Consider the following 27457-nt stretch of genomic DNA (forward strand, 5'->3'; position numbering starts at 1 on the left):
TGCTGTTTTGTTTTGTTTCACAATTCAGAGAACGTAAAATTGAAAGATGAATCACAAGAAGACTATTTTGCATTTGAAATGCATCAGTCTGAGTGAATTTTGTTAAATGTGGAATAGTAATCAAATAACGTACATGACTTGAAATATGCTGTTTTCTGCATATTAAAAGAATGCCTTGCAGTAAATTTACCGAAAAGCAGATTTTGTGAAATCTTGTGGGAACATTAACATCCTCATGCCAACAACAACATATTCTACTACCATTATGCCTAGTCATTAAGGATTTTTCAGTTAAAAATAACAATAATAGCTGGTAAATAATTTTAAATCTTTTTCATCTCAAGAACATCAAGAAAGTGTAATCAATCATTTTCTTTTCCCTGCTATCAGACAGTGAATTAGTATTTATTGTAACTTCTTTTCATTTAGGACATGGAATGCCATTTTTATGCGATTAAATAATGTCTGAGCGTGGATCAGAAGAAACTAGGAAATTGCACAACCTATAGCTTATGTAGAATTAGGAAAGAGTCTGTGTTGTATGAGAGAGACAGTTTGGATGTTAGTGAAATAATGGGCCTTTGAATGTGTAATTGTAACTATAGTATCTACCTGAAAAAAACCCGCTCAAACCAAACAGCCAAGACAAGAGGACATAATGATATATAAAACACCGTTTTAAGAATTAACACTTCCATGAATAATTTTATTCTGTATTCTCTTTCAGGTGCGACCTTCTGAGGCTCTTACCAGTAGCCATTATCCCTGTACCTGTATTAAAGAACTATGGATTCTACTTCTGCACTTGCTGGACCACAGAAATAAAGGGTCTAATACAGAGGTAAAGGGAGAATACTGTTACATGTACAGTATAGTCACCAAATGTTCCCATATGGCTGTGAATGCACAGATCTGATGGTAGAACTGAACCTCATATTTGCTCCAGGACTAACATGCTGTGATGCCTTGGGCCACTGTCCTGAATGTGCATGAAGTCCTGACTCTAGGTTTGCAGTGAACTGTTGAGTTATGACCTAGGGCATTGATAAGGAGTGCTCCTAGTGCTAAAGAAAGCCAAGCAAAGGAATACACTGTGGAAGTAACATTCTTTTTATGGAAGAACAAAACACAAAAAGCCATGTTTACTTATATTTTAAAAAAATTATTTGCAGTTTCTGTGATGTGTTGTGCAATGAGTCATCCCCAGGCATTAGAAGCATGGGTACAAGTCAGAACAGTGATCCAGCTAGCTCATGTTTCTTTGTTACCTACCTGCACAAGAACAACCTGTGTATAGTTTTGAATCTTGTAATTGCTGACTTCTCTAGATGCCCCCTTATACATCTATTGGAAATCAGCAAATCACTACGTGTTCTCCTCCTTTATACCAGTACAACCTTATATGCCTCTTCAGTTTGTTTAGTTTTTTTTCTGATATATCCTGCCTTCTGCATTTACTAGACTGAAGAGTCTTACTTCTTGCAGTAATTCTTTTTTTCAGGTGCCTTTCTTTACCTCTGGTCATCTTTGTCACCATTCTCTGAACCTTTTTCCATATTACCATGTCCTATTTTGAATAACAGAGTGCCAGGATTACATTCAGTATTCCAGATATGGGTTAGGAGGCCATGTGGTTTTTTATATGTTGCCTAATGGTGTCTTCTATTTTGTTCTTTTCCTTTGCTGATATTTTCTAGCATTTTCATTTTTCTTTCTTTGACTGCTGGTTAGAATTGAACTGATGTTTCTCTGAATGAATACTAAGAAGTGACAAAACTCTTTGAAAGTTTTCTGAAATAGTCTTTATAAGAACTGATGTGGCCATCTGTGCCATGAGTACAGTTCGCTTAGTACAGAATGAGGTACTTCAGAGTAGAGGGTTTGCACTGATGGGTGTTTACTTGTTAATGGCAACAGATGTAAAGGTGGACAGGACAAGGGGAACTGTGTTACTGTTAAGCATTTGCACTGGCAAGAGCACGTTGCAGCTGAGTTAGGATCAGGACTCAGCTAAGGTGAGTGAAATACACATGCAAAGAAGTCCCAGAGAGCTTCCTTAAAAGTAGGAACGATAGGCACAGGCTGTAAGAAGTAGTAATATTGTGATATAGGCAAGGGTCTGAATCAATGAGAATTAATCAGCACCAGAAGTTTTTCAAAAATATAACGATTTTTCATTGAAGGACTCTCACCTTTCTCTTGTGGGTGTTGGGGCACCATCCTGTCTGTATATCATCAGTCCATCAGCTTGTAGTTTTGTCTGTGGAGTATTGCACTGAATTCCTTCTGGTGACCCAAGCTTATCCTTACACATTGCTTTTTACTGACATTTGAGAGAGGACTTGCTAAGGTAGCCTTGAGTTTTCTGTGGTAATACTGACCACTGCTTTTTTTTATTTTCTTTAAACAATTGTCATCTTGCTTGTTCTCTACATATGCAAATTAATCAGTAGGACAGTGTTTTAGAGAAAAATGTTAACATAGGTTTTCTTATTGAAGAGAGTTCAAATTACCTTTTGCATTTTCTACAGTGTTTCTGGAGCTTGGTGAACACAACCCTAAAGAACATCTTTGAACAGCCAAGTACTTCTGAAAGTGTGTCTGGGTTTGAAACAGTTCCATGTAAAGACCCATTGAGTTTTAGCTGGTGGATTATGAGTCATTTGGCACCACTCTACCAGTTTGACCGTAATGGAAATCTAGATGAAAAGGTGGGTATGCCTTTTTCTAAATACCTAAGAGTTATTATAATTGTTTTTGATCTCTTTGGTTATTTTGGTTGTCAGAAAGCAATTAATTTTTTAATGCAGGAATTTTCATACTCCTTAAAAGAAATTGTTTTTAGGTTGGAGGTGTTAAGACTTTGTACAAGTCAGTAAATGTTCTAGGAGCCCCAGACAGATTGGTGTTACATACCAGATGTTCAGTAGAGTACTGTGTGGAGGAAACGTGAAATATGGCAACTAGTTAGTAGCATATACTTAATGACGTCGCGTATGTTTTAAGATTGTCTGCCTGCAGCATAAATGCTTCACTGGATTTGATGTTTTAGGAATTGAGCACATGAGTTTGTGCTTTGTGAAGTATAAACCTCAAACACTGACTGTGTAATTATTAATGCCACTTGTTTTTCTGAAGTGGTAGCTGTTCTCTGGATAAATTTCAACCTGTCAAATTGCATTGGCTTTGCATCAGAGCCATAATATCCTAAGATGCATATATATTTCTGTATACAGCTTAATTTTTATGTTGATGTGTTACATGAATTCAAATTTCACTTTAGGAAACTTGCACTTGCTGAGGCAATTCATTCATTTTTCAGATGTATAAATCTGACAACTTTTCTTAATTGTCTATAGAGGAAGCTTATTAGAAGCCCATGGGATGGATGAAGACCAGAAACTTGAGGGGTTTGGGGTGGTTTTGGTGTAGTGTGTTTTGCCTCTTTTTTTTCTCCCCAACAGTATTTTTTGCACTAAGGAGACTCTGGTCATGCCATCTTCTATCATTTGTCCTTCTGTTCTTTTATCCTCTTATTGTTGTTTTGGTTTTTTTTTTTTTTTCTGTTTGTTTTGGGTTTTGGGGGTCTTTTTTTGGGGGGGGGAGGGTGGTGTTAGTGGTCTCTTTGTTTGTCTTCGGTATGTTTTAGTGTGGTGGCATTTTCAACCTTTCAGCTGTATTGCCCATTTCCCTAATTTTTGTAGCATAAACTCTGTATGGCATCTTCCACAAACTGGGCTTAATTGCCCCTTATTGTGAATTGAATTTTATTATTTGTAATTTCACAGTGCATATTAAAACTGGAAAAGCTACCCTCTCACTGTTAAAGTCTGTACTGTGATTTCCATTCCTGGTTTAGGATGAAAGGTTAAAACCTGAAAACATGTTTGTGAACTGCAAATCTGTAAGAAGGGAAGAATGATCATGTAGGTTGAGCAATTTTGGTAACTTGAAATCCCTCTCTTTGTCTTTAGATTTTTAAAAGCATTAAGTCTATAAATAGAGAATGAAAGAAAAGTGTTGAAATTCTGGGAATGCTTACAATCCTAAGTAATATTAGACTTTCTAAAAAAATCAGGAATTACTTGGATTTTCTTATCTAAATTTTTTTTTAAAAAAATTTTAAATGTAGCGAAGGTGTGGTAATTCAGTGCTTGAATACTTTGTTGAAAAACTCATGATCGTGTCTGTTCACTAGAGGACTGTTCCCATGTGGGATGCTTCTTCTGTTTCCCAGTTGACAAATCCTTTAGGAGGCCATGGCAGGCTGCTTGTTATCATGTGGCAAAATGAGGCAACTTCTTGTACATTTATACGGTGTAAAGTTGCAGACCAGATCTTATTGTTACACTGAAGGTTGTCTCACTTCTCTTGTTTTTGCCCCCTTACTACATGGTGGGGAAGAGGGACATAGTCCAGAGCATATTATAGAGGGACATTGGAAGATGGAATTACTACACATTCTGCTTCTTAGAGGAATTTAGAAAGTGAGAAAAGATTATTCCCGGGTGAAATACAGGAATCGGTGTGAAGCACACATTTATACTGGGCTTCTTATATTTAATGCCTTAATCCAAATACAGTGACACTGATTACTTTTATCACTGGGGCTTCTTTCTGTATCTCACTCTGATAGATACTATGTATTTAGCCTCATGAGAGATTATTTTTTTTGCCCCGGGCACTATATTATGTTCATAAGCCAAAAAAATGGTGTAGACTGGAAAAAAAAGGATTACTGTTGTTCTTATTTTAAAATAGGAATCTGAGACACAGTGCCAGGAAGTGACTTGCCAAGATTAAATAGTACTCTTTCCTTAGACCCCACCTGGGAGAAGAGAATTTCCAAGTCTTGATTTGTAAATCGTGAGACCATCCTGTGCATGCTTCTTTTGATGTTTCCAGTAGTCTTTCTGTTCAAACTGTTAGCTGTGCTTTGCATTTCTGAGTGTTACTGTGAGTTTGTCCAGGGATCCCTGTTCTCATACAAGAAAATCTTATCAGTAACATCAGGGCCTTTTCACCCACCACAGTAATATAATCTGTCATAGACAACTGATGGTAACCATCCCTTTAGGTCCTGCTCCCCTCGAGTTGCAACCTCAAAATATTTTTGAACATTTTACAGTAAAACAGTCTGTGATATGAATTTTTGAAGTCAGTAGAATTACATGAGGACTTTATAGTGCTGTTTTGTTGTTTAAAGATATGATGCAATGGCTTTGTGACACATGCTTTCTTTTAATTAACTGTGCTCAGGGTGAGAGGGTGATGTGTCATAATGATGGTTATTCATGGGCTCTGTAGAAAAAATTGCCTCCAAGCCTGTGTCATCTGTGGAAGATTTTCAATTTTTTAATGTGGTCTGCATGGCTGTAAGGTTGTTACGAAAGCTTTTAAAATTCTAAATATGTTTCAGACTTGCTTCTTTATATTTTTTCCCCTTTAGCTCATAAAATGCAATTTCAAATATGCAGTGATTCACGTATATTGAATATATATTTCACATACATGAAACCACATTTTTAAACTAGAAAATTTTGGACAGGTTTCTTAGAGACTGTTCTGAGGGATGTACAGTACGTGTCTCTTTCCATATTCCCCCATTCAGGTCCCACTTCACTCTTCTGAAAAGCAGGATTTGTATATTTAAAACTCAAATGGGACCTGATGAGATAATCTGCTACTTCTGAACATTCCAGGGGTCAATTTTAATATCCTGTGGGTTAAGGAAATATAGGCAGAGTTACTTGGGGCTAAGAATTCTTGCTTTTGAATAGAATGATCTCAAATGACTACGTGGCAAGATATGCAAACATGAACTTCCAGCGAAGAAGCCTAATATGGCTTTTCCAGGCATGCAGCTGTTAGTCCTTGCAGAAGTTTCTTCCTGTAAACTCAGTTCAAGTTTTTGGTTTTAGCAGCACTTCCACGCACTGTGAGGTCTCTGGGTTCTGTTTATTTTTAGGACTCTCTTGGGGTGGAGGGAGGATGTTTTAAGACCTGCAGTTTGGAGTTTGGAGTCAAAGGTGTAGGTTCTACCTATGCTTTGACAGGGACAGATTGTAAACAGTGGTTAACAAGTGCTGTGCCATATTGCCAGTGCAGCAGGGAATACTGTTTGGCTATAAATCTATTGGGCTTTGAATGAAGCAAGTCTGTTAAAATATAGATACAATTGTAACTAAAAGGAGTGCTGCAGGTGGTTGGAGTCCTTCTTTCCTGAGTTTGGGCTGAACTTGGGCACACTCTTGTAATCAATCCCAGTCGGTGTCAGGAGTTTGTCCTACATTTACTCGAGATCTTGTAAGGTTATCTGCATACTGCAGATGAGCTGGAACTTTGGCAATAAACACCTGTTGTATAAAGCATGTGTCCTTGGTCTATGGTACTGCTAAAAACATGTTCTAAGCAGGCTGATCCAAACATTCAGTGCTCCCATAGACATTTAGCATACCTCCAATAGCTACTTATTGCTGCCAAAACTCACCTTTTAGCAGTTCCTTAGCTTTACTTGAAATCTGCAGTAGGATATTGCCAGTTTGTACGTATTCACATAACATCAGGCTCTAAAATACAGTCAAAAATCAGATGTCAATAGTGGCCAGATCTGTCTCGAAATGCTGGTGATTCACTTCCTGGGTTTACCTGTTATTGGAGTGCTGTCTTTACTCCTTGGCTATCTGTTGACGCCATGTCCTCTCCTGACACAATGCTAGCTCTGGCTTCATGATACAGAGCCTTTGGCTTAAATCCTGTTCACCACTCTAGGGCATGATATGTCTTCTGCTGTTCTGGCACAATTTTTGGTGTACCTCTCCTGTGACGTGAGTCAGGTCCTATTCCCTTTTTCAGGTTTTCTTCCTCTCCTAATGCTCTGTGTTGATTCACTTCTCTGGCTGGGAGTCCCACAAGCAGAAGTACCAGAACAATTGAGCAGTGGCATGCTATATAGCTGTGAGGAGAAAAAGAAAGGCCTGTCAGGATGAGGAAGAAGCGGTGGGAATTTCTTAACTGACACGGGTCAAGTTCCTGTGTCATGAAATCACAGCTTTAGTGTAACTTTCTGTAGATCTGTCCTTTCATTTATATTTGTTCCATAAACTGTCTATGGACTGTGACTTGCTACCATTTGTTTTTCAGTTTTCTCTTTTTCTTGTGGTGCAAAAATGTAAAGTCACCAAGTAGTCAAATAGTGTTGGATGAGTACTAGTGCATCTTTAAAATAATTAATTTTTAAAATTATCTTGGTAGTTCCTGGAATTCTGTGTGATACTATCACCAAGACACACCATTAACCAATTTATTCAGTAGCAGAGGAGGATGGAGCACAATGGTGTTGCTGCTGGAAAGTAGTTGTATTTCAATTACCAAAGCATAAAATGCTCTTTATTGTAAGTTCTAAGCTGATATTTAAAGGACAGCTATCTGCAGAATAATATACAAGGCTTAACAGTTGTGGTAGCGGAGGGAACAAGTGAGGCAGGACAGTGGTGGAAGTACTATTTTCACACATCTACTTATCTACAGAGGCTATATACATGGCTGAATGTAAGAGATAATTGTCGAATCTCCTGGAAATGTAAGTGTGTTGGCCTGGTTGCCCCCCCCCCCCCCTTTTTCTTTTTTTTTCCTGAGAAAATGGCCTTAGTTGCAAAGCCTTCTACCCTTCTCTTTCCCACTTTGCATAAATAGATGGAAAAGCAAAAAACAAGAAGATGTGAGATTGTAACTTTTCTTCCTTCTTAGCCCTTACGGCTTCCTTTTTGCAGAACATTAAAGAAAGAAAGTGTAAGGCATACTGCTTGGACTAATAAAAAATGCCTGAATGTTTTGCATCTCTATTAAAAGTGAAGGTTGGGATTGCAAATGAGTCAGTTAAAGTGGTTCAAGATGCATATTTTTTATTTTTTGCTTTTTATTAGCTTTCTGATGGCTAATATTTAGTACAGATATCAATTACATTCATATAACAAAAAGTTTTTTGGTGATGACTGCAGTATTCTGTCATGAGATCAAATATTTCTGAAAATATTGTGCCTGCTAACTTCCATGTTATTACATACTGCTTCCTGTAAGGGATACAAATGCTATTTCATGTTTATAATTATTTTTCAGAAACAGAAGGAATCCAATTGGAAATTTGTGGAAGAACTCCTGAAAAAATCCACTGATGCTCAAGTAAGTGTATGAAGGAAAGAATAATGAACAAGGAAAGTGTCACGGGTGCTTTCAGGAAAAGACAGTGCATGAAACAAAGTCCAACTAACAAGTGTATTTTTGGAGTTGTAGTGTTTTTATCACTGGTAAATGAACAACCTTGATGTAGCTGAACTATGACAGTGTACAGTTCCCTCCTTGTTAGCAGTTCCACTTGCTTTAAAGTGCTTGTGCCTGATGCTAAATTGTCAGATAAAGAAAAAAAGATAATTATCCTGGAAGAGTAGTATATGGCTTCTCAGAAAAGATGTATTCAGAATAAGAACTGGATGCTTAGAAAATGTAAACCAGATACTGAATGTAAGGATATCAAGTTGAGGAGACATGATGAAGGAGATAGTCAGTTGCATTGAAAATTCAGCTATATCCTCATCACAGCAGGAAGGTGACTTGCCTTGCTGAGCAATTTGTCTTACAGGCTTGAATCAAACTCTTACTGATAAGGTTCTAGTTTCTGAGCACTCATTTCATACCTTATCATTTTTCTTTTTGCAGAACTGTTAATGCAATGCTTCATGGCCCAGAGGTCAGAATTGACCTCCTTTTAATATGCTTTAAAATATGCTGTTCATCAAGTTTTTTAAATAAGTTACATTGTATCTCTGTAAATTTGTTCTGAATTTGCATGGTACAAATTCCAAATGTTGTATTGGCAACACCTTTAAAAATAATCTCTTTATTTATGTGTGTATAAGATGAGTATAAACATGTTTATTTTTTCATTTGGTCCGTGAAATTTATGTTTTCATTTGGTATATGAAATAAGGAAAAATCCTGCAAAGTTCTGTTTTTGAAAGCAGAAGGGGAATCAGTTATTTCAGTTTTTTTCATTATTATAACTGTCTTGCTCATAGACCAGCAACAACTGTAGTTAAAGCTGGAATACGGAACAATACTTGTTACAACTTTTCAACAAGAAAATATTTGTGGCTGTTAGGAGAGTTGAAATGATAGCATGATTTTTCAGGTGTTTAATACTCTATAAACATAAACTTTAATACTTGGCTATGTAGTTTTTCACCTTAAAAGATTAAGTCTTTTTGAATGATTTTACAGTATATGACTGAAAATATAAACTGCATATACATAAAAACCACAAGTGATGACATTACTTATTGGATGCTTGCCATTCTGTGAGAGATATTGGAGAGATTTCAATAAGATGCAGGAAAACTGAGTAGCTTATTGGCCACCTTCCTGTTTGCATCTTCTGTATGGCAGCAACCTGAGACACAGTAAGAAGACATTTGTAGTTAATGTTCTTTTCTTCAAATTAATCCCCTTTTCCTGTGTTTGTTATTTTGAATAAAGAATACTTTGAAGTAGATCATACACAAAATACACAGTTTTTGATTGTTCTGTTAAAAAATTATTGAACTCTAGACAGTTTAGAAAGGCAGCTAAGTAGCTGAGTTCAGAAGACTTGCATATTGAGTCAGTCATGACACAGTAATATGAGGCAAATATGTGTTTTAATTTCCAAAGGCAACTGCTGTTGGAATTAAAACAAACCCTCATTTGCCAAAGACATGGTTGTAGCTATTCCCAACCATCTAAGGGGCCATCTAGTTTATTTCCTTTTTTTATTTGTTCATTATTTTTTCTTGCATTATGAAGTTAGCTGCCCGAGTCAAGTGCTCCTTGGGGAACATTCATTCCTATGTGTGCAGGCACGGGTGAATGTAGGACTTTATTAAAATATGCATCCTACCCCCTATCCCTGCACAGCAGCCTTCTTGACAGTGTATAGGAAGGAGAATTCTTTTGCCAGTAGACTTATCCATCTCTCTGTTGATCTGTCAACTTCATGTGGCCACTCCTTTTATCTTATCCTTTTGCATCTCTTAAGTATTTTTGAGTCCAGAAAATGTAGTAATGAGAAGCACAATGAGATATCAAGAAGTCAGTAATGAAATGGAATGTGGAAAAGTGGGAAAAAGCAGAAGTGATAATAGTACTCTTTGAAAGAATAGCAGGACAGAATTGCTGATACTGCCTATTAACACTTGGCATGACTTTGTTAGTTAATCCTATCTGAGCCATCCTTTTCAGCAAATAGCCTGTTATCTACTAAAGATGCACAGCAATAGCTGTGCAAAATAAATTAAAAGAAAGAATAGTGCTGAATCACCCGTTTGCTAGTGAGGGCAGGAGTTGGTAGTTAAAAACTTTATTTTTAGGTATATGGGAACTTAAAAACTAATCATATTTAGTACTATGTTTGTCAACCTCATAATCTTTTTGTGCTTGTTACTCCTTAATTTCCCTTTGGCTTGTAGACTGTACATGATCAGAAGAATGCAAATTTACACTGAATGGGGGGGAAATGAAGAAGAAATCAAGTATGTGTAATTTTATATGTTCAAAAGCATCTGAGAAAAGGTGCAGAACATACATTTGTACGGAAAATTGATAATCCCTCTCCTACCAATGACTTTTAATTTCTCTTCATGTGAGCTTCAAATTCTGTGCTGTGAAGTGATAATTCAGTAGGCACTGTTGCAGCCATTGAGGATAACAGAGCATCATGAAGCAGCAAAAGCTGGACTTAGCTTTAACATCCTTAGGACAGCTAATTATTGGGATACAAAAACGCCTAACCAGTGTTATCTGTAGGATTTTGGTAGTTTCAGTAATACTGTCACATTTAGTGGTCCACATGCAGGCAGTAGAGAGCCTAAGGCATGTTAATCCACAATATGCTGGATATTGGGTGTGATGAAGACCTCCAGAGCAAGGTGCTGCATGTCCAGGTGAAGTAGTAGAGGGGTGCCACAATGCCCTGTTCCAGATAGGAACTCCTATAAAACTCAGTCAGCCTGTTGCTGAGCAAGGAAAAGATGTGAAGGTGCTGTCCATCTCACGGGATCAATAGTGATAGGAAGCAGAAGGACCCTGTGAGAAGATACAAGCAATCATGGATACCTGGGCAAGTGCAGTGTGCTTCTTCCTTGGATATATCCTTTCAACTACAAACAGTTGACTAACAGCTGAGTTCTTCAGCCACAAATCACTCTCCTTTTAAATTCTAGAGGGATAAGAGTTGAAGAAAATTGCTCAAGTGAAAAAACTCCCAGTTCTATCGCAAAAAAAGGGCATTTTGGGGGGAACTGATTGTATGAGGTGTTTCCCACCTTTTTTGTAATATGGAATTTTCTTCCAAAAGAAGACAAAAAGCTGGTTTACAATTCCTTTTGTACTACAAAACAAAAATTGTTGTACTAGTAATATTATCATAGCTGTATTTGTCTACTAGGCAACATCAAACTGACTAAATTTATGGTTTGTCAGTTTAAGAGGAATTTGTGTTTATGAAGTTTTATTGTGAGAATCAAAAGCTTTTTAGTTCAGAAGAACTAATAGTCTGTCTTATTAGACTTCTCATTTTGGAAAAGAAATGCTTTGTGCTGTTTCATTTCTGCCTCAGTTTTGTTATTCCTTTGCGGTATTTTTTGTTGAATTCTACCTTAAGGGAGATAGAGAAGTATTTCTTGAGTTTCTAGGAAAACCAATTTTGTTACTACAGTAGGAGGTCATAAGAGAAAAATGTTATGTTTAGATAGTACTATCATTTTGATAGTATCAGGTGTTCCTCCCTTCTGTGATAAATTAAAAGCTGACTACCTCAAGAGTTCTGATAGTATTTCCAGCAGTGCAAGAGACCATTTTAAGCAAAAGAGCAATGAGAGAATCCATTAATCCCAGGGATATTTGAAGTCTGGATAACTCTTTCATATTAAATTTGAGATAAAGCCTTCAGTGCTATCTTGGTTTTGGAAACTGTTCTAAAACTATTGTTGGACAGATAAGTAATAGTTCAAATTGAAGATGCTCAACTGCTGTGTTTATTGTTGAATTAATTTAACTGACTCAGTCATTGTTGAATTAGATCCTAAACATAACCCTAGACTCATAATACAACATCAAGACTGCATTCCCTTTCTGAGTGTTGTGTATTTTGGTTGTTTTGGTTTTTTGTTTGGGTTTTTTTGACTCCTTGTAGCTGGGTAGATCTCTCCAGAAAAATAGGTATGTTCAGCTGCAAGTTTTTTTGTTTTACAACAAGACTCCTGCTTTTATTCATTAAAAAAAAATAGCAGCTGTTCTGTCCCTTGTTTTTGGTGCAAGATTGTTATTTTTGGGGAAGTCTATTGAATTAATAGTTATGTCATATATTAAAATAATACTGGAGTATACCTTTCATTTGTAGGCATTTTTATTACATTTGAATTACTATTCTGGATATTTTTAATGAGTCTTTACTGGAAAGTTACTTTCCTATTTCATTGGGTTTTGTATCTTATGCATAATGTCTTGAATAAATAATTTTCTGTGACAACTGAAAATGTATTTTCAACTTTCAAGTTGTTTTAGGAATGTACCACTTCAGAAGCCATATGCCCTGCATTAATTGTTCATGAGAAGAGAAGGCAGACGTGGTTAGGAGTTGTTGTAGTTGATTGCATAATTGTTTGCAGTGTTGTGATAAAGTGTAGTAAGTCAAGTGTTCCACATGAATGTATAGCCAGGTAGAGACAAGTTAATGAGTGAGACTCATTTGTGTGGCATTGAAAACAGGAAAAAACACCATTCCAAGACATAGCAAGTCATAAGAAGTAGCACTGTGAGTAAGTCATAGCATCATGGAATAGTTTGGTTTGGAAAAGACCTTAAAGATCATCTACTTCCCACACCCCTGCCATGGGGTAGAGGTGTTAGACTCACACATGTTAAAGTCTACTCTTAGGACAGCTGCACACAAGTTGGTCCATTAAACTGCTTTTGCAGGCAGTGGAGAGAGTAAAGCCCTTATAGGAATTATTGTCCTAGAGTAGATGCCTAAAATAGTCTGGGTTAAACACATTATTTTAGTCAGAGTATAGAGCTCTTAATATCTTATCTCCCATAAAAGTTCTGTTTTGTTATCAAAAGCTGGATGAGAAGAATTGCACTTTCGTTATCCCACAGTTACAGCCTGGATGCTTTACTGTGTTCAAATTGTTTGGTAATTTCTATTTTCTTTCCTATGAACCTCTTGAGAAGTCTTTTCCAACCTAAATGACTGGCATTCTATGATTCTGGGATCAACCAGCAGTGGCTGTTTTGTAGGGTGCAATTGTCAGCTTTTATCTTTGAGTTCGTTGCTTGTATTAACAGATGCATTTACTCAACAGTATATAATTTAAAATATCTTTTATATTAGAAAGTTACTTTGAATATTCTGGTAGTACTGGTTTTGTGTATCCTACAGTTAATTTCTTCCTTCCTTTTCAAGACTGGTGTGCTAGAGGAACAGTTACGAATGCATCTTCAGTGCTGTTTGACTTTGTGTAGTTTCTGGGATTTGAACCTATCTGTTGTCACCATACTCTGGGATTATTACAGCAAGAATCTGGTAAGCAGATGAACATATAAAAACGTAGAATTGCATGTAGACAGTCCTTGATTTTTGCCGTTTAATTCTGATTTTCCTGTAACCAAGCTTGATTGCTATACTTCTGTGAAACTACCTAGTTAATGGCAGTATCCTTAAATTTGCTGTTTGTTTAATGAGTGCATCTCACTGCCTTTGTAATATTGGCAGTTATTGTTATTTATAAAATTTTCTGTTTTCATTTATTCTTTTAGAACAGCTGCTTTACTGTTCCTTGGCTTGGTCTGAAGGATCTGGCAAATGTTAGTAAGACTTCTTTGTCAATGCTTGAGTTGGTGAAACGCTGCTGCTGCGAACAACAGATCCCTTCTCTGTACAACTCCAGCAACAGTTACTTCATTTTCCTCAGCATTTTGGCACGGATTATGAGAGAAGAAAACAATGGTGTGCATCCTTGGAAACAAATTAAAGGACGGTATGGATACTATTTAGTTTGTCTCGTTTTGTAGCAAGTGTGGTGAGTCCAGGGCCCTTCCAGCCTCATATGAGACAGAGGGCACTCTGCTCATGACAAAGTACAAGGGAGTGAGGGATCCAGGGTGACTCATAATTTGAAGAAAGCAGTTGTTCTCTGAAGTTTCTGTTGCCAGCTGAGGCTGTAACTGGGTACAAGAATCACCTTGGCATCACCTTGGCATCCCCTTAGCATGGGATGATTTACTTCATCCCACTGGCCAGGAATTTGGTAGACTGGCAACCACTGCAGTGATACAACCCAATTGCCAGAAAGATAATGTAATTTAAAGCACAGAAATTGTATTTGAGCTGCATGTAAGCCATGTGTTATTCAAGAATATGCAGACTGACACTTGCTAGACCTGCATTTTCATTTAAATGTTTTATTTCTTTTCAGTGGTTTTGAAAATTTCTCATAGTATTTTTGTGAGGATTTTAATTTTTCACTTAATTTTGAAACATATTAATTAATCACAGTCAGTCATGTTAGGAAAAAACATAAAATATATATGCTCTAAATTAAAGTCTTGATGTTTTAGATGCTTACTGAACCCATGAGACTTTTCTTATAGTAATGAGATAGCACTTGTAATGATCAGTACAGACTTGTTAATCTTTTTTCATTAGAGAAAACAAATAGTTTTGGTTTAGGATTTTGAGGGTTTTTAGAAGATTTTATTAAGTATTAATATAATTAATTAAAACTTTGTTAAGTATTAGTAAGATCTTTGTGTACGCAAGTAATAAACGTGAAAAAAATTCCCTTGTGTATACACACTTTCCAAAGTTGTGGTGTTTTTCTTCCAGTAAAGAAGGGTTATCTTGGCTATCAGAAAAGAACAGTATGCCTAATGTCTATGTACGCTCCAGAAGTTGCTATAGTCACTAAAGTTAGGGTTTATAAATCTCTGCAGCTATGTAGAAACAAATATGTTGTTGAATTCTGTATCAGTGTCTTGCTTTTTCAAAGAAATTTAATTAGCCTACTCTGTGCTTACTGAAATGAAATTATACTTATATTTTTGTGCCCTTATAACTTGTTACTTTCCCTAATTTAAGAGGGGGAATAATAACACACAACACACAGTGCATCAGTCTGTTCAACCAGTTTTTCTTCATTTCTACCTTGAAAAAATCAATTACACAAGTAGCAAAATTTAACAGCCTACAGCTATGATTTTGGAATGAACTCTGTTTTCAGCAGCTAACCAAGCATTAATTGACGCATGAAAAACATAAATGCCTGTCAGTAGTAATTTACTACTAAACAACATTAATTGGATTTGCTGTAATTTTTGGTAGCTAGATATGATAACCTCTACACCACTTCCAACTGTTTTCCAGGTGACAGAATAGGAAAACAGCACTTATGGATGTTTAACTACTGTAGGTGGAACTTAAAATAAAGTTGAAGGGTATACCCAAAGTTTTAAGCACAAAAATCAAAAGGTTTTGCCATTTTCATCTTACTCCTCTCTTGTAGGAATGGTGATTTTTAAATAAAAGTTCACATCCAAGCAAAGGTCCCAGAAAAGACCTCTTTGTATAAGCTTTTTCCTTTTTGTCAATCAGTTTAAAGTTTCAAAGTCACAGTGCTTGTCGCCATCTATGTCCTATAAGCAATGCAGGTAAAGTTTCTTAACATCTTCCTGCCTGGAGAGAGATTTCTTGTCCAATTGCCTCAGTCTCTCTGTTTTCTTTCAAACCTGTCCATACCGTAGGTGTGCAGCAAAAGTTGATACAGACTTTGGCAAAGAACTGTGGATAAAAGGAATTTTCCATCAGAAATCTTCCTTTTACTGCAGTGATGGTTTGTTGGGTGAGACTTTGATCACTGCAGCTGCAGCACTGTAACATAATAGCAGAAACCACTAGCTGATTTCCATGTGGGAATGAAGACATTTCGAGGAAAGAAGTTGGTTTACAGGAATGGTTTGCTGTTGCAAGGAGATGCCACTTGACAGCTTCCTTTCCTAGGAGCCCTCATGGGCTAAACTTGATTGATTTGAAGGCACAGTATGGAGGATATCCATCACAGACAGACTAGACAGTCTACTCATAACATTGTGCTCAGCTTGGTATTTGAGGTTAGATAAGGGGGAAAGGTTAGACTGCACCTCCGATTGGAAACTGTGTGTGCTTTAAATCAAAGGCAGAAACTGAAAGAGCATGTTTGTTCCAGTAGCCATAAGAGTAATGAGAAAAAAGAGTATTTAAAATTTAAGGGTTACTGGAAGCGGATAACCATAAACTAAACCCATGAAAATACAGTTTTAGTCGCTGCAGAAGGTAGAAAATTGCATACTTTAAAAAACTTTCTCTTTCCTGGGTTTTTTTATTTGTTTTTCTAATGCAGAATTTATTCCAAGTTCCATCGGAAAAGAATGCAGGAGTTGACGGAAGTGGGGCTGCAGAACTTTTTTAACCTGTTCCTCATGCTGGCAATTGTTGTGGAGACAGAAGATATAGTGAGTCGGGTGTTGGATCTTTTGGATTTCCTGACTCCATCCTCCATCACCATGTCTCGGAGAGCTCTCATCTGGAGAGGTCATTTTGCTTTCCTTTTAATTTACGTTGAGAAGAATATGGACATTAGTGCCCTGGCCGAGAAAATCTCAAATGCTTTCCGTGAGAAGGCAAAGGAGTTTTTAGTAACCAAAAATGACTACACACAGAGGCAAAATCTCTGGACTCTGCTATCAACCTACATTGATGGTGTCCAGGAAGTGTTTGAGACCAGCTGCTACTTGAGCCTTTCTGAGGAAAAGTTACTGAACGATGGCTTTACTATGCTGCTGCCTGCATGCCGAGGAGCTGAGCTGAGCATGGTCCTGAATTTTCTTCAGGTTGTTCTAGCCAGACTTCGGTAAGTTATTTAGTTGTGGATACAGACTAGCATTTTGTTTTAGGGTTAAACTGTCGTTCCTAATAATTTTTTTTTTAACTTAAATTGGGTAAATGGAAAGAGAAATCTCTGAAGGGCTGTGAATGTTATGTTAAATTTCAAAGTCCACCAATACTTCAGTGCATATAGAATCTTTGAAATGTTTCCTTACTATTTCAGGAGATTAGGTTTGACAATCCTGATGTTTTGTTATAAATTAGTGTCTCTTTAGAAAGTCATCCAGTTGCTTCTATTTCAGACAAGATCATCTCTTCTTTGGTCCAGGAAACCTGGAAATTGTCTGTATTAATTACATTAATTGGGGGAGGTGTTGTTTTTTAGGTTTTGTTTCTTCATTGAATGTATTCTGTTTTTTCAGACTTTCCATTCTATTTTTTTTTCCTTTTACCAAGGTTGCATTCAAATACTAGAGTTATGGAGATTTAAATACTTGTCTGGGGTTCGATAGGAAAGAAGGAAATCATATTTTACCACTTTCAAGCAGTTTTGCTTTGATGTACTAGTTCATTTTTCAACATCCACAGTGCCCTTCAATAAGCATATTTTTTTGTCTACTGATGCCTTTGAGAAGCAGTCCTCCAGTTTGAAGCCCTAACTGCTTTTTTTTTCATAAGATATTAAGAGGCAGCTATTGATCTGCCATTACTTCAAATGTGCAAGACTGAAATATGTGTAAAGAGCTGTGGAAGAGTGCATAATAGGAATACTGAGGCCCATATGCAAGATCTCTCTTTAACTAGGTTCTTTGTTATTGTCTAGTAGTTTGACTGCAGCTGTCAATAGCTTATAGATCCAAAGACAACTGTTTTTCAGGCAGTCTTTTGAAAAAAGATGAAGCATAAAACTAAGTTTAGTTGATTTATTATTTATTATTTCACTTCAACTGAATGTGTTTCCTGGAATAAATTGGAGACTTCAAATATACTTTGACATTTTCTCTATTAGCTAATACACAGCATTTGTTGTGTTATTTTTAAAGATGAAAAAGGGATAAATTTGAGACTGGTGAAAAAATTGCCTATTTTATAACTTGGCATTATTTTTAAGCTTTCCAGGACTGAGGGTTATGTGGCCCTCTTGTAACACAGAGAAGAGGGCATGGAAGTTCAATCTGGGCTTCTCAGGTCATCACAGACAAGGTACAGGACAGTATTAGTACGTTTATTTACAAAAAGTAGATATGCTGAAATATTTGAATTACCAACGTGCTCAAATAGTAATTGGTATGAGAGACATTTTTAGAGCCTTGCTTTTAACAGTTCTTTATTTCAGTTCCTGTACTTATACATTTGGTTACTGTTACCAGCCTACTTATCCCATCTGCAGAGGAACTAAGTTCCTTAACACTTCGATCTTCAGGCTGTATAGAGCAGGAAAATGTTAATGATTTTCTTGCTTGGAGAGACTCAAGGGAAACAGTCCATCCTCTGTTGCCATGCAAATAAAACAACACTGAAACCATTTTTTTGGTTCAGAAAATATGGATGACTTTGTGCTAACCAGATGCTAAAGTGTTACTGAAGTGACCAGACTGATTAGGCCTGGTCTGCTGTCAAACTCAGAAAAGGATGAAATGTTTGTTTTTAAAATCCTGATGTAATATAGTAGGTGTTTCATCAATGTAATTTTTCTGTACACTGCACTCTTAATAATTTTGTAACTGTATGACAGGGAATTTAGAGGTAGGAAGGAAGTGAGATCACTGATTAAAGAGACAAGCAGCTCCCTCTAGGCTGTTAGGAAATAATAACTTCGTGTGTAACTTTCTGCTAACCCCAGATGATGGCTCACAGGAGCATTTCTTACTGCTGATTAAGTGGCATTATGAAAATATTCACTTGGTTGTGTTAACTAAGTGCCTCAATATTTAAAGCTTAAAATGTTAAATAGTTTTAGCAGTCCCCTTAAACATATCTTGTTGGATTGCTGGAATCTTATTCCAGGTTTCCCAGTTGTTTTTATTTGAGGATACTGTAAAAATTCTAGTCTTTCATTGTCAGAGTGAGGTGTAGCCAAAAGCTCTTCTTTAATTATAGCTATTCATGCTGCTGTGGTTAAGGGTCTGTCAGCATTTCCATTATAAACCCTTATTTTCAAGGGTTTGTAACATAGCAGTGAAAACTTGCTCTGGGCTAAAAGTTGGCAAACAAAGATTTAAAAGTGCGCTTGTTTTCTTTCTTTCTTTTTTCTTAAAAGACATCTGAAAAGAGACCCCCACCTTCACTGTTTTTACACTACACTGTTTTAAAATAACCCTTTCCAGCTTTTTCTTGTATTTTTCTCGTCTGCTAGAGAAGTACTGGTAGCTTTTGATTTTTATATTTACATGTGGTTAAACTATTTAAAATATGGTTTCTTATACCACTTTTTTATTGGTTGTTACCATTATGATTATTTTGGGATCCATGTTTAACTAGAACTATGTCTTGACAGGAAAACTCATTTTTATCAGTTTTTGATACGTGGTGAGTGGGTAATTGGAATCAAGATGCTACTTGCTGGCACTTGCAAGTATTTGATCTTCATAGTAAGATACACTGTGAAGTGTAAGATTGTATTTTAATACTGTCTTCTTTTAAAAAGCATGTAAAATAAACAGTAAATAATCAAGAAACTCTCCAAAACTAAAACATGAAGTGCTTCCTTCCTATGTTTGCTTATTCGGCTTCTAGCTCAGACATAAGTTTTCTCAGGGTTTCTTTTTCTGTTTTTAAACAATGGATTAAAATCCTGATTGCTTTGTTGTGTTTTTTTTTTTCTTTTTTTTTCTGAAAGGTAAATGCAGGATGTTTACCTGAGTATGCTTTCATTTGTTCCAAATCTCTAGCATTGTCTGTCATCTGAATGCCTCATGGCACAAAAAGAAGCCCTAGGTTAATAAAAATACAAGCATTAAATAGATTTGGCAGAACTTGCTGTAAAAATGGATACAAGGCTCGGAGAAATCAGCTGTAGGTGCCGGCACTGCAATATGTTATTTTCAAAGGGAGTGTTTGAAACATCCTAAAATGTCTTGTATTGTAATGGGGTGTTGCTTTGGCATGAGCTTTCTCTTATTACTGTCATCCTGGCATTTGGGTTTCGTTGAGTTTTAGCACAGAGTTACAGGACTAATATGTGAGCACATGTCCAGGTGTAAAATCACTGCTGTGCTCCAAACATCTTTGCTTACTTTCAGGGAGACTTGGTACTGATTCCCATAGGAGAAATGAGAAGTACCACTAACCTAATACCATAGTAAATGGTAATTCTACTTTGAAAGCAGTTCTTGTGCATTTGTGCCCATTTATACTTTTTTGCTAATTTTTGAAAATTTCAGTGTGTAAATTTCATAAGCTCTTACAGCAATATTGACCAAGTAAACCTGTCTCTAGTAGCAAGTTACATTAACAATTGGGCCACAGGTAACAGGAGAACTGGATGTTTCTATCTGTTTTAGTGTGCTTAGCCTTGAGGTTGTGCGAGAAACCACAATAGGAATGGATTATCCAGTATATCTTTGCTATGGAAATGTAGTGTCATTTGTAATTTTTTTTTTTTTTTTTTGAGTTATACTTGCCATCAAAACAGCCTGTGGGAAGCTTTTTCAAGACCCAACAGAAGCATCTCTCCCCCTCTCTGTTACTGTGTAAGTCAGTAGATAAGCTCAGGAGGAGAATAGAAAGGTCCTCCCTCCTTCTTTTCTTCCCCCTCAGGGGTTATAGTGTTAGTCTTTGTAAAATCATTTTTTTCTGATGTTGAGCTTCTGAAAACTGTATTCAGAAGAGTTTGGAAGATCATGAATCTTGGCTTACCCATCCCATCCTGTGAGGATATTTAGAGCTACCAGCTGTGATGTCCTGATAAGCACAGAAGGCAACTCTGTGACTAAGCTGCTGAGCCGAGAGTCAGAAGATGTTAGTTTGGCTCTAAGATCTCCCAGGCTTAATGAATGACCACTAAAAGTTGCTGTGAACTTCGTTCACAGGTGTGGAAAAAAGGAAAGAAATCCTTCCTTTTTCACTTTACAGCAAATATGTTATGCTTGGGGAGCAAGCTTGCCTTGCCATGTTAACTTGACCTATCTTTGAAAGTATTTTTACTTGGTTTTTTTGAAGTTCGGGTATTCCATTAACAAAACTGGTGTTTCATTACTGGAGTGTAATGAAAATCTAGTCTCTAAATGCTCTAGTGCATGAGAAGGAAGCACTGCTTTAGAATATAGCAGCATTTTGAGAGGTTTACTATGTCTAAATCCTTAAAAATAATCTGTTACCAACTTCTGAGGGAATACAGTGTGTATTCTTAGCTACAGCTGTTGCCTTAAGGTGTGGCTCTGGTAATTAACACTGAATTTTCTTTTCTTTGTGGGATTTGAGGTTTATTTTTAGGTTTTTATTGAAGACTAAAACAATGTTTTAAAAATTTGTCCCTTGTATTCTGACCTTCAAATTTGACTACCTAAACCTAATGTGTGTTTTGATTGTTTCTCCTCTTCTTTGAGACTATTACTGTGTAAAGAAATTAAATGAGACAACAGCATATACTGGAAATGTGTACCTAATAGTTTGCGTATAGAAAGTTCCTGTATGTGTCTGTCACTAGTTCAGGTTTGCAAGAATATTCACTTCCCCTTCTCAGTGCCCATTTTCTTGAATAAGTAGGTGGACATGTGAAAGTTGAACAATTGATTAACATTAATTTCACATTGATGTTTAGAATGTAATAGAGAGCATCTGCCATAGAAGGAGGACAACAAGGCTGAAGGCATGTCCTCTGAGGAGTGGCTGAGGTTTTGGGGCTTGTCTGGTTTGGAGAAAAGGAGGCTGAGATGTGACCCCATTGCCCTCTACAGGTTCCTGAGAAGGGGAGCTGCGGAGCTCTTCTCCCTGGGCTCCACTAACAGGACACGTGGCAATGGTTCAAAACTGCACCAGGGGAGGCTTAGACTGGACATTAGGAAGCATTTCTTTACTGAGAGAATGGATAAGCACCGGAACTAAGTTCTAGAGAAGTGGTTGTTACCCCAAGCTTGTCAATGTTTAAGAGGCAATTGGACAATGCCCTTAGTAATTTCTTTAGTTCTTGATCAGCTCTGAATTACTTGGATAGTTGGACTAGGTGGTCATTCTACATCCCTTCTTACTGCAATATTCCATTCTACTGTTGTATTCTAGAATCACTTTGGAGCAAACTGAAACGTTAAAAACTATCAAAAAACCTTCTAATTGTTGATGCCCAAAAAAAGTTGGGCTTGGTAGACACCCAAAGCTAAAGAAACTCACTCAGGTCTAGTACTCTGACATGAATCATGAAGATACACAGTTCAATCCCCTGTGCTACAGATGGAAACACTTTTTGTGTTCCCTTGTATCCATTTTATCTTCCAAAAATTAATCCCCATAAGCTTTCTGTAGCCTACCTGACAACAGTACAAGACTTCTGTTGTGAAAGAGTAAATCCATGGAAAAAAGAGTAAAATTATATCCAGTTGTACTGAGAACCTGCTGCTTTGGACCCTGCAGTTGTTTAGAGAAATATGTGCTCCCTGAAGGACATAAAGCACAGATTTGTTTTCTGATGGAAGTGTCTCACTTCTGAAACTATTTTCCCTAAATTAACTTTCCTCTCGGTTTTCCTTTTTTACTTCACATGAAGTGAGAATGGCTTTTCATATGAAGCGGTTATTTTGTTGTGGATGTTAAACAAAAGAAATATTTTTGCCAATAAAATCATTATATGCAAGTAGCCTTCTAATCTCTTAATTTTGATTGTTTCTTCGTTACCTTACAAGATCTATATTTCTTCTCTCTTTAGGATATCTCATGTCAGATTTAAGGCTTATTTAAAATGAACAGAAAGCTGAAGCAATTTTCTTTATTCCATTTCAGTCTCCTAAGGCCTATTTCCCCCTGGTGAGCTCATAGCAACAGGGGGGTTTAAGGGAATTCAGCTTTCTGCAAATTAATGTCTCACATCATGAAAATTCAGGACCTTTTTTTTTTTCTATGTCTTGAAAAAGTAATACAGTGAGTGCGAGTATTATTTCTTGCCAGCGGGTGGAAGATGAATGATTTTGTCACAGTTTTACTGCTTGATGAGCAGTGTCCTGAGGGTCAGGCTTAAGTCTGTGTCACTATGCTGCTCATTACTCTTGAGCTAAATAAGGGCTGATTGGATCTAAATTGCCTAGCACATGGGCCGCAGATGAGCTCAGTGAGTAGGGGATGACCTGCTATTCAGGCTGGGAGTAACCCCGGTGTGCAAATGCTGCATTAGAACACCGTGGGAGAATGAGAGGCTACCGACCGCTGCCAGCAAAAGAAATCGAAATGTAAAAACTCTTTGATGCTGCAATGTTAGAATTTGAAATGTAGGAAGTGACAGGTTGATGGTACTTATCAGCTTTGGCTGGATTAGAGAACAGTGTCATCTTGCTTATATAATGACAGAAGAATGAAGCCTGCTCCCAAGTACTTTGCGGTGTGCAGCTGCTGCTGGCAGAGGCGATGCTGCCTCCTACTGACAGCCTGCGCGGGAGGATGGAGGGAGGGAGCCACGGGGAGCTGCCTGTCGGCCGCCCTGCCTGCCCAAGTGCCCAGCTATGCCCGGGCTTTCTGGGCTCTCGGCAGAGAATCGGAAACCTGGCTGATTAAATAGCAAGTGCACGTTTTGGGACAACGGCAAGCCACTGTCTTAAATGTGTCAAGAATGTTTAGACGAGTCAATTATGTGCACTGAACCAGACACATCTGGCCCTGCATCACCCAGAATATTTCCCTTTGCGCTCTTGTCTCCATTGCTAGCCCCTGAGATGGGAGTTGATATCTTTGGAGAGGAGAATTAATTTGTGCCTATGTGTTTTAAAGAAAGTTGACCTTTAAAGTAGCGGAAAAAAATCTGAACCAACTCTGAGGAGAATCCTTATGCTAACCTAACAGATAAATGTGCTTGTCTTAATGGAGGAAAATTAAGAGTAAGGAAAGCGTCTGCTGGATGCTGGACACAACACAGGTTGAAGCATTTTATGCAGTTCTGAAAGATTCTGTTCAGTGGTTCAGTAGAACAGGCTTTTGGGTTTTGTTGCCCCCCACCATCACTTGTACTTGGAAACTGGTTAATAGCTACAGTGATGAGAAATAGCCACTTCCTTCATTTTTTCTAAATTTGTTTCAGATTCTGTTACTGACAGCTGTAACCTGTCAGCATCAACCCTTGCTACCAACTTCTGGGACTGTCTAATCAGCAAAAAAAAATTTGATGTGTTCTCTTCGAAGCAATGACCAAGTGAAGAGAAGGGATAAATCTCAATACATTGTGTTTTCATTTACTCCTTAGTGTTTTCCTGTTTTCTGGGTATATACTGTTTGATTCTTCATCCCTTAGGATGCTTTTGCTTGATTAAATTTCTTCTTGGACATAAACAACTTCTAGTGTACTCATTCCTGGGTATCCTAACAAAAAAAAAGGCAGAAAAAAGAAATCAGCACCCTTAAAAGTCCAAACAGTTTTTCTGTAAAGTGGTGTGAGTCTCATGGAAATGAAAGAGAAAATTGTTGTAAAAATCATCAGTAGTGTAAGGCTTCAGTGTTACTTGTGTAATCTTAGTATGATCAGTGTTCAGTGACATTTGTTCAGATCACTGAAAAGGAAGAACTGTTTAGCACAAGTAGTTGTAGTAGATGAAAAAAATGTAGGGTTTGAGTTTGTATGTAGCACAGATTCCTGCAAGGTCCAGTATTGTCCCTGGTCTAGCAAGTTGCCACCTGGTGCAGGGGGAAAAACTGGAATTTTTTGTGAATTGGAATTGTTTGTGAAGTGGATTCTTTGGTATCTTACAAGGAGTGGGAAGCAAACTTGGTACTTACACTTTCACCTCTGTTTACAGGATGTTTATTTATGTGAGTTTCTAAGACCATAGTATTTGCAAGAAAATCTGAAATTTGACTGAAATCTATTGGCTGACTTTTAACAATGACTTTTTTATGCACACAGCTGTATGATATTGCAAAGCAGGACCTAATGTGACTCTGCTTTAGGAAAAAAACCAAAAAAATTAAATGTTGTTGTGAAGTGTGTTAATAAAACTCCCGCAGGTGAGAAGAGCTGCTTATTCTGTCTTTAGCTGTGGTGTTCTGTATGCGGTTCTGGATATGTCATTTTATAAAATATTTATTAATAAATTGAAAATTGGAGAGAGTCACAGAAATTAATGACTAGAATAGGCAGTTTGTATAAGTTTGATAGAAGTGATTTCAGCTAGGAAGAGTTGAGGGGAGACATGCTAGAAGTTACCCAGTATGTAAAAGGATGTTAGAGGTTTTCTGCTGTTCTTCATGCTAGTGAAGACAGGATTAGTTAATTTTGGACAGAATGTGTTAAAGTGGTTATTTAGAGTAGGCTGCAAATGGAGCACTCTTGCAGGCTTCAAGAGAGACTTGTGGAATTGAGCTTATTTATTTTCTTTTTTTAGAGCTTTTTAAAATTTCCCTTTTCTGTTGAAGGAGAAAAATTGAACCTGTTCAGTGCTACTGTAGCCTACTTGTTCTTGGAATTTCTGGGGTGGGAGTGTTAAGATGGCTTCTCCTGTATGCACTGGACAGTGGCCCTGCTGAAAAGGGTAATGGGGTTTTGGTGGTTTTGTGTTTGAGTGTTGAAATCTGTCTAGAAAATCACTTTGGAAATGCTTTTTTAGGCATTGATACAGGGCACGTAGATGTGCATTGCTATGTTTTATTTGGCTTGGAGCAAGTCCAAGTGGCACTAATTGCCAGTGGCTAAATGCTCCAGCTTTCTTTACAGTGGCACTAAGACAGGGACAGTGAAAATGTGTCTAGTGGGAAATGAGCCCAAAATAGGAGGCCACCATATATATATCCTCCTTAAAAACAAACTGGAAAGAGGAAAGTATACTCTGCAACATGTTCATTGTGCATCCTCTCAGGGTCTTGTGGGGGCCTCTTCCTAACATTTCTATTTCTGGGAGGAGCAAGTAGAGAAAGGTAAAAGCAGTTTGTGGTTTACTTAGTTGTTTGATAAGCTGAAGGTACTGTCTATTCCCTCTTTCACAACCAGAAGGCCCTGTTTATCTCTAATCGGGGTTAATTAAAGCCTGAGGGCAATACTGAGCCCCTGCCAAGGGCTGTAAGGTACAGACATAATCCAGGCTGCAGCCCCTCACATGAGGGAAGGGGGCGGTAACCACGGGCTTGTCGAAGGCTCTCATAATGCAGATGTGCTAAATGCTTCTAAAAATACAGGAGTGAACTTAATTTTGGTTCATTCATTAATTTCTGGCAGTTGTCAAAGACTTGTATGAAGTGTCAGGTTTAATGTGCGTGCTTGCAAATCTGTTAAGAGGCAGAAAGCTCCTGGTCCTCTCTGTGGTAGTGCAGGGGCTGCACAGGCAGCCACAGCAGCCATTATGCACGCAGCAGGAGCATCCTGCTGCCAGGGATGTGTCAACCCTTACTGAGGGGCAGGAGAAGGGAAGTGCAGCCAAGTACAGATGTGCTTGCCAGGACAATGAGGTTTCCTTCTACTGCTTTTTGCAGTCCTGTTTTCCTTACTAAAAGTCGGCCACGAGAATAAAACTGAATATTTTCATTGATATTCTTTAGTTTTTCTGGACAGGAATATATTGTTTAGCTATTGGAGATGTGCCTTTGGAAGTACGTCAGTAAATGTTCCATGTATCTGCCTATTAAAAATACTTTAGAGCTGCTAAAGATTTGCTCCCAGGGAATTCCTCTGATTCACATCACACCTATTTATATTAAACAGTATTCTACAGCAGCTTGAATTGGTGAGGAAAAATTGTGTGGTTTTGTCCAGTGTGTTACATTTATGTGGATTTTTGTGTTAGGTACAAAGATGACAGAGCAATGTACTGTGATCATCTTTTGAATAATAATTACTGTAACACAACCATGATCATCCAAACATCATAGGGAGTGTGAATATATTCAGGCAATCAAGGGACTTTACAATATAATTATTAGGCACTGGGGAGATGTGACCCTGTTTAGGGTAATGGGGAGCTGTGGTTAATTGATGCTGGGATAATCAGATTTTTGCTGTTTTATTGTTCTGGGACCCTAGGCTTTGCAAGAATATGTATGCATGCACTTAGGAAAAAAAAGAAAGAAACCCCAAGCATATGAAATTATAAGCCTAAAAGTGAATCTTAAAGTTATGCTTACATTATCTTGCCTTGCTGTACTGAATTACTGCTATGATTATAAGTGTTGAGAAATCATTTATATTGTCTGTAAATCATCCCCATTTTACATCACAGTGAAAATTCAATACATCTTGATTCTGAGTCGTTTGTAAAGGTATCTATTTTCCTAAGACATGAAAAATGACTGGCTTTTTCCAAGTCAAACTCAAAAATTGAAGGTGTTCTTTTCTTGCAGCCAAGAAATTTTTGTGATTTTCTTTCGTGAAAGAAAACCTTTGAT

At 37.3% G+C, this 27457-nt stretch overlaps 1 protein-coding gene across 2 annotated transcripts in view; it reads left to right on the forward strand.

The window, feature by feature from the left end:
- MMS22L (MMS22 like, DNA repair protein) overlaps positions 1–27457 on the forward strand; it is an 89530-nt gene that overhangs the window by 16733 nt on the left and 45340 nt on the right. The window contains exons 9-16 of one of the 2 annotated variants that reach the window (XM_066179520.1): positions 728–841; positions 2532–2711; positions 8119–8181; positions 13496–13615; positions 13849–14069; positions 16467–16976; positions 18063–18154; positions 20565–20643. In XM_066179520.1, the coding sequence (XP_066035617.1) occupies positions 728–841; positions 2532–2711; positions 8119–8181; positions 13496–13615; positions 13849–14069; positions 16467–16976; positions 18063–18154; positions 20565–20643 (1379 nt within the window). The remainder of the gene's footprint in view (positions 1–727; positions 842–2531; positions 2712–8118; positions 8182–13495; positions 13616–13848; positions 14070–16466; positions 16977–18062; positions 18155–20564; positions 20644–27457) is intronic. The other variant, XM_066179521.1, reaches the window with a different exon arrangement.

The sequence above is a fragment of the Chamaea fasciata genome, unplaced genomic scaffold, assembly GCF_029207755.1.
Source record: "Chamaea fasciata isolate MVZ Bird 193981 ecotype frontalis unplaced genomic scaffold, bChaFas1.0.hap1 SCAF_3, whole genome shotgun sequence".
NCBI lineage: Eukaryota > Metazoa > Chordata > Aves > Passeriformes > Sylviidae > Chamaea > Chamaea fasciata.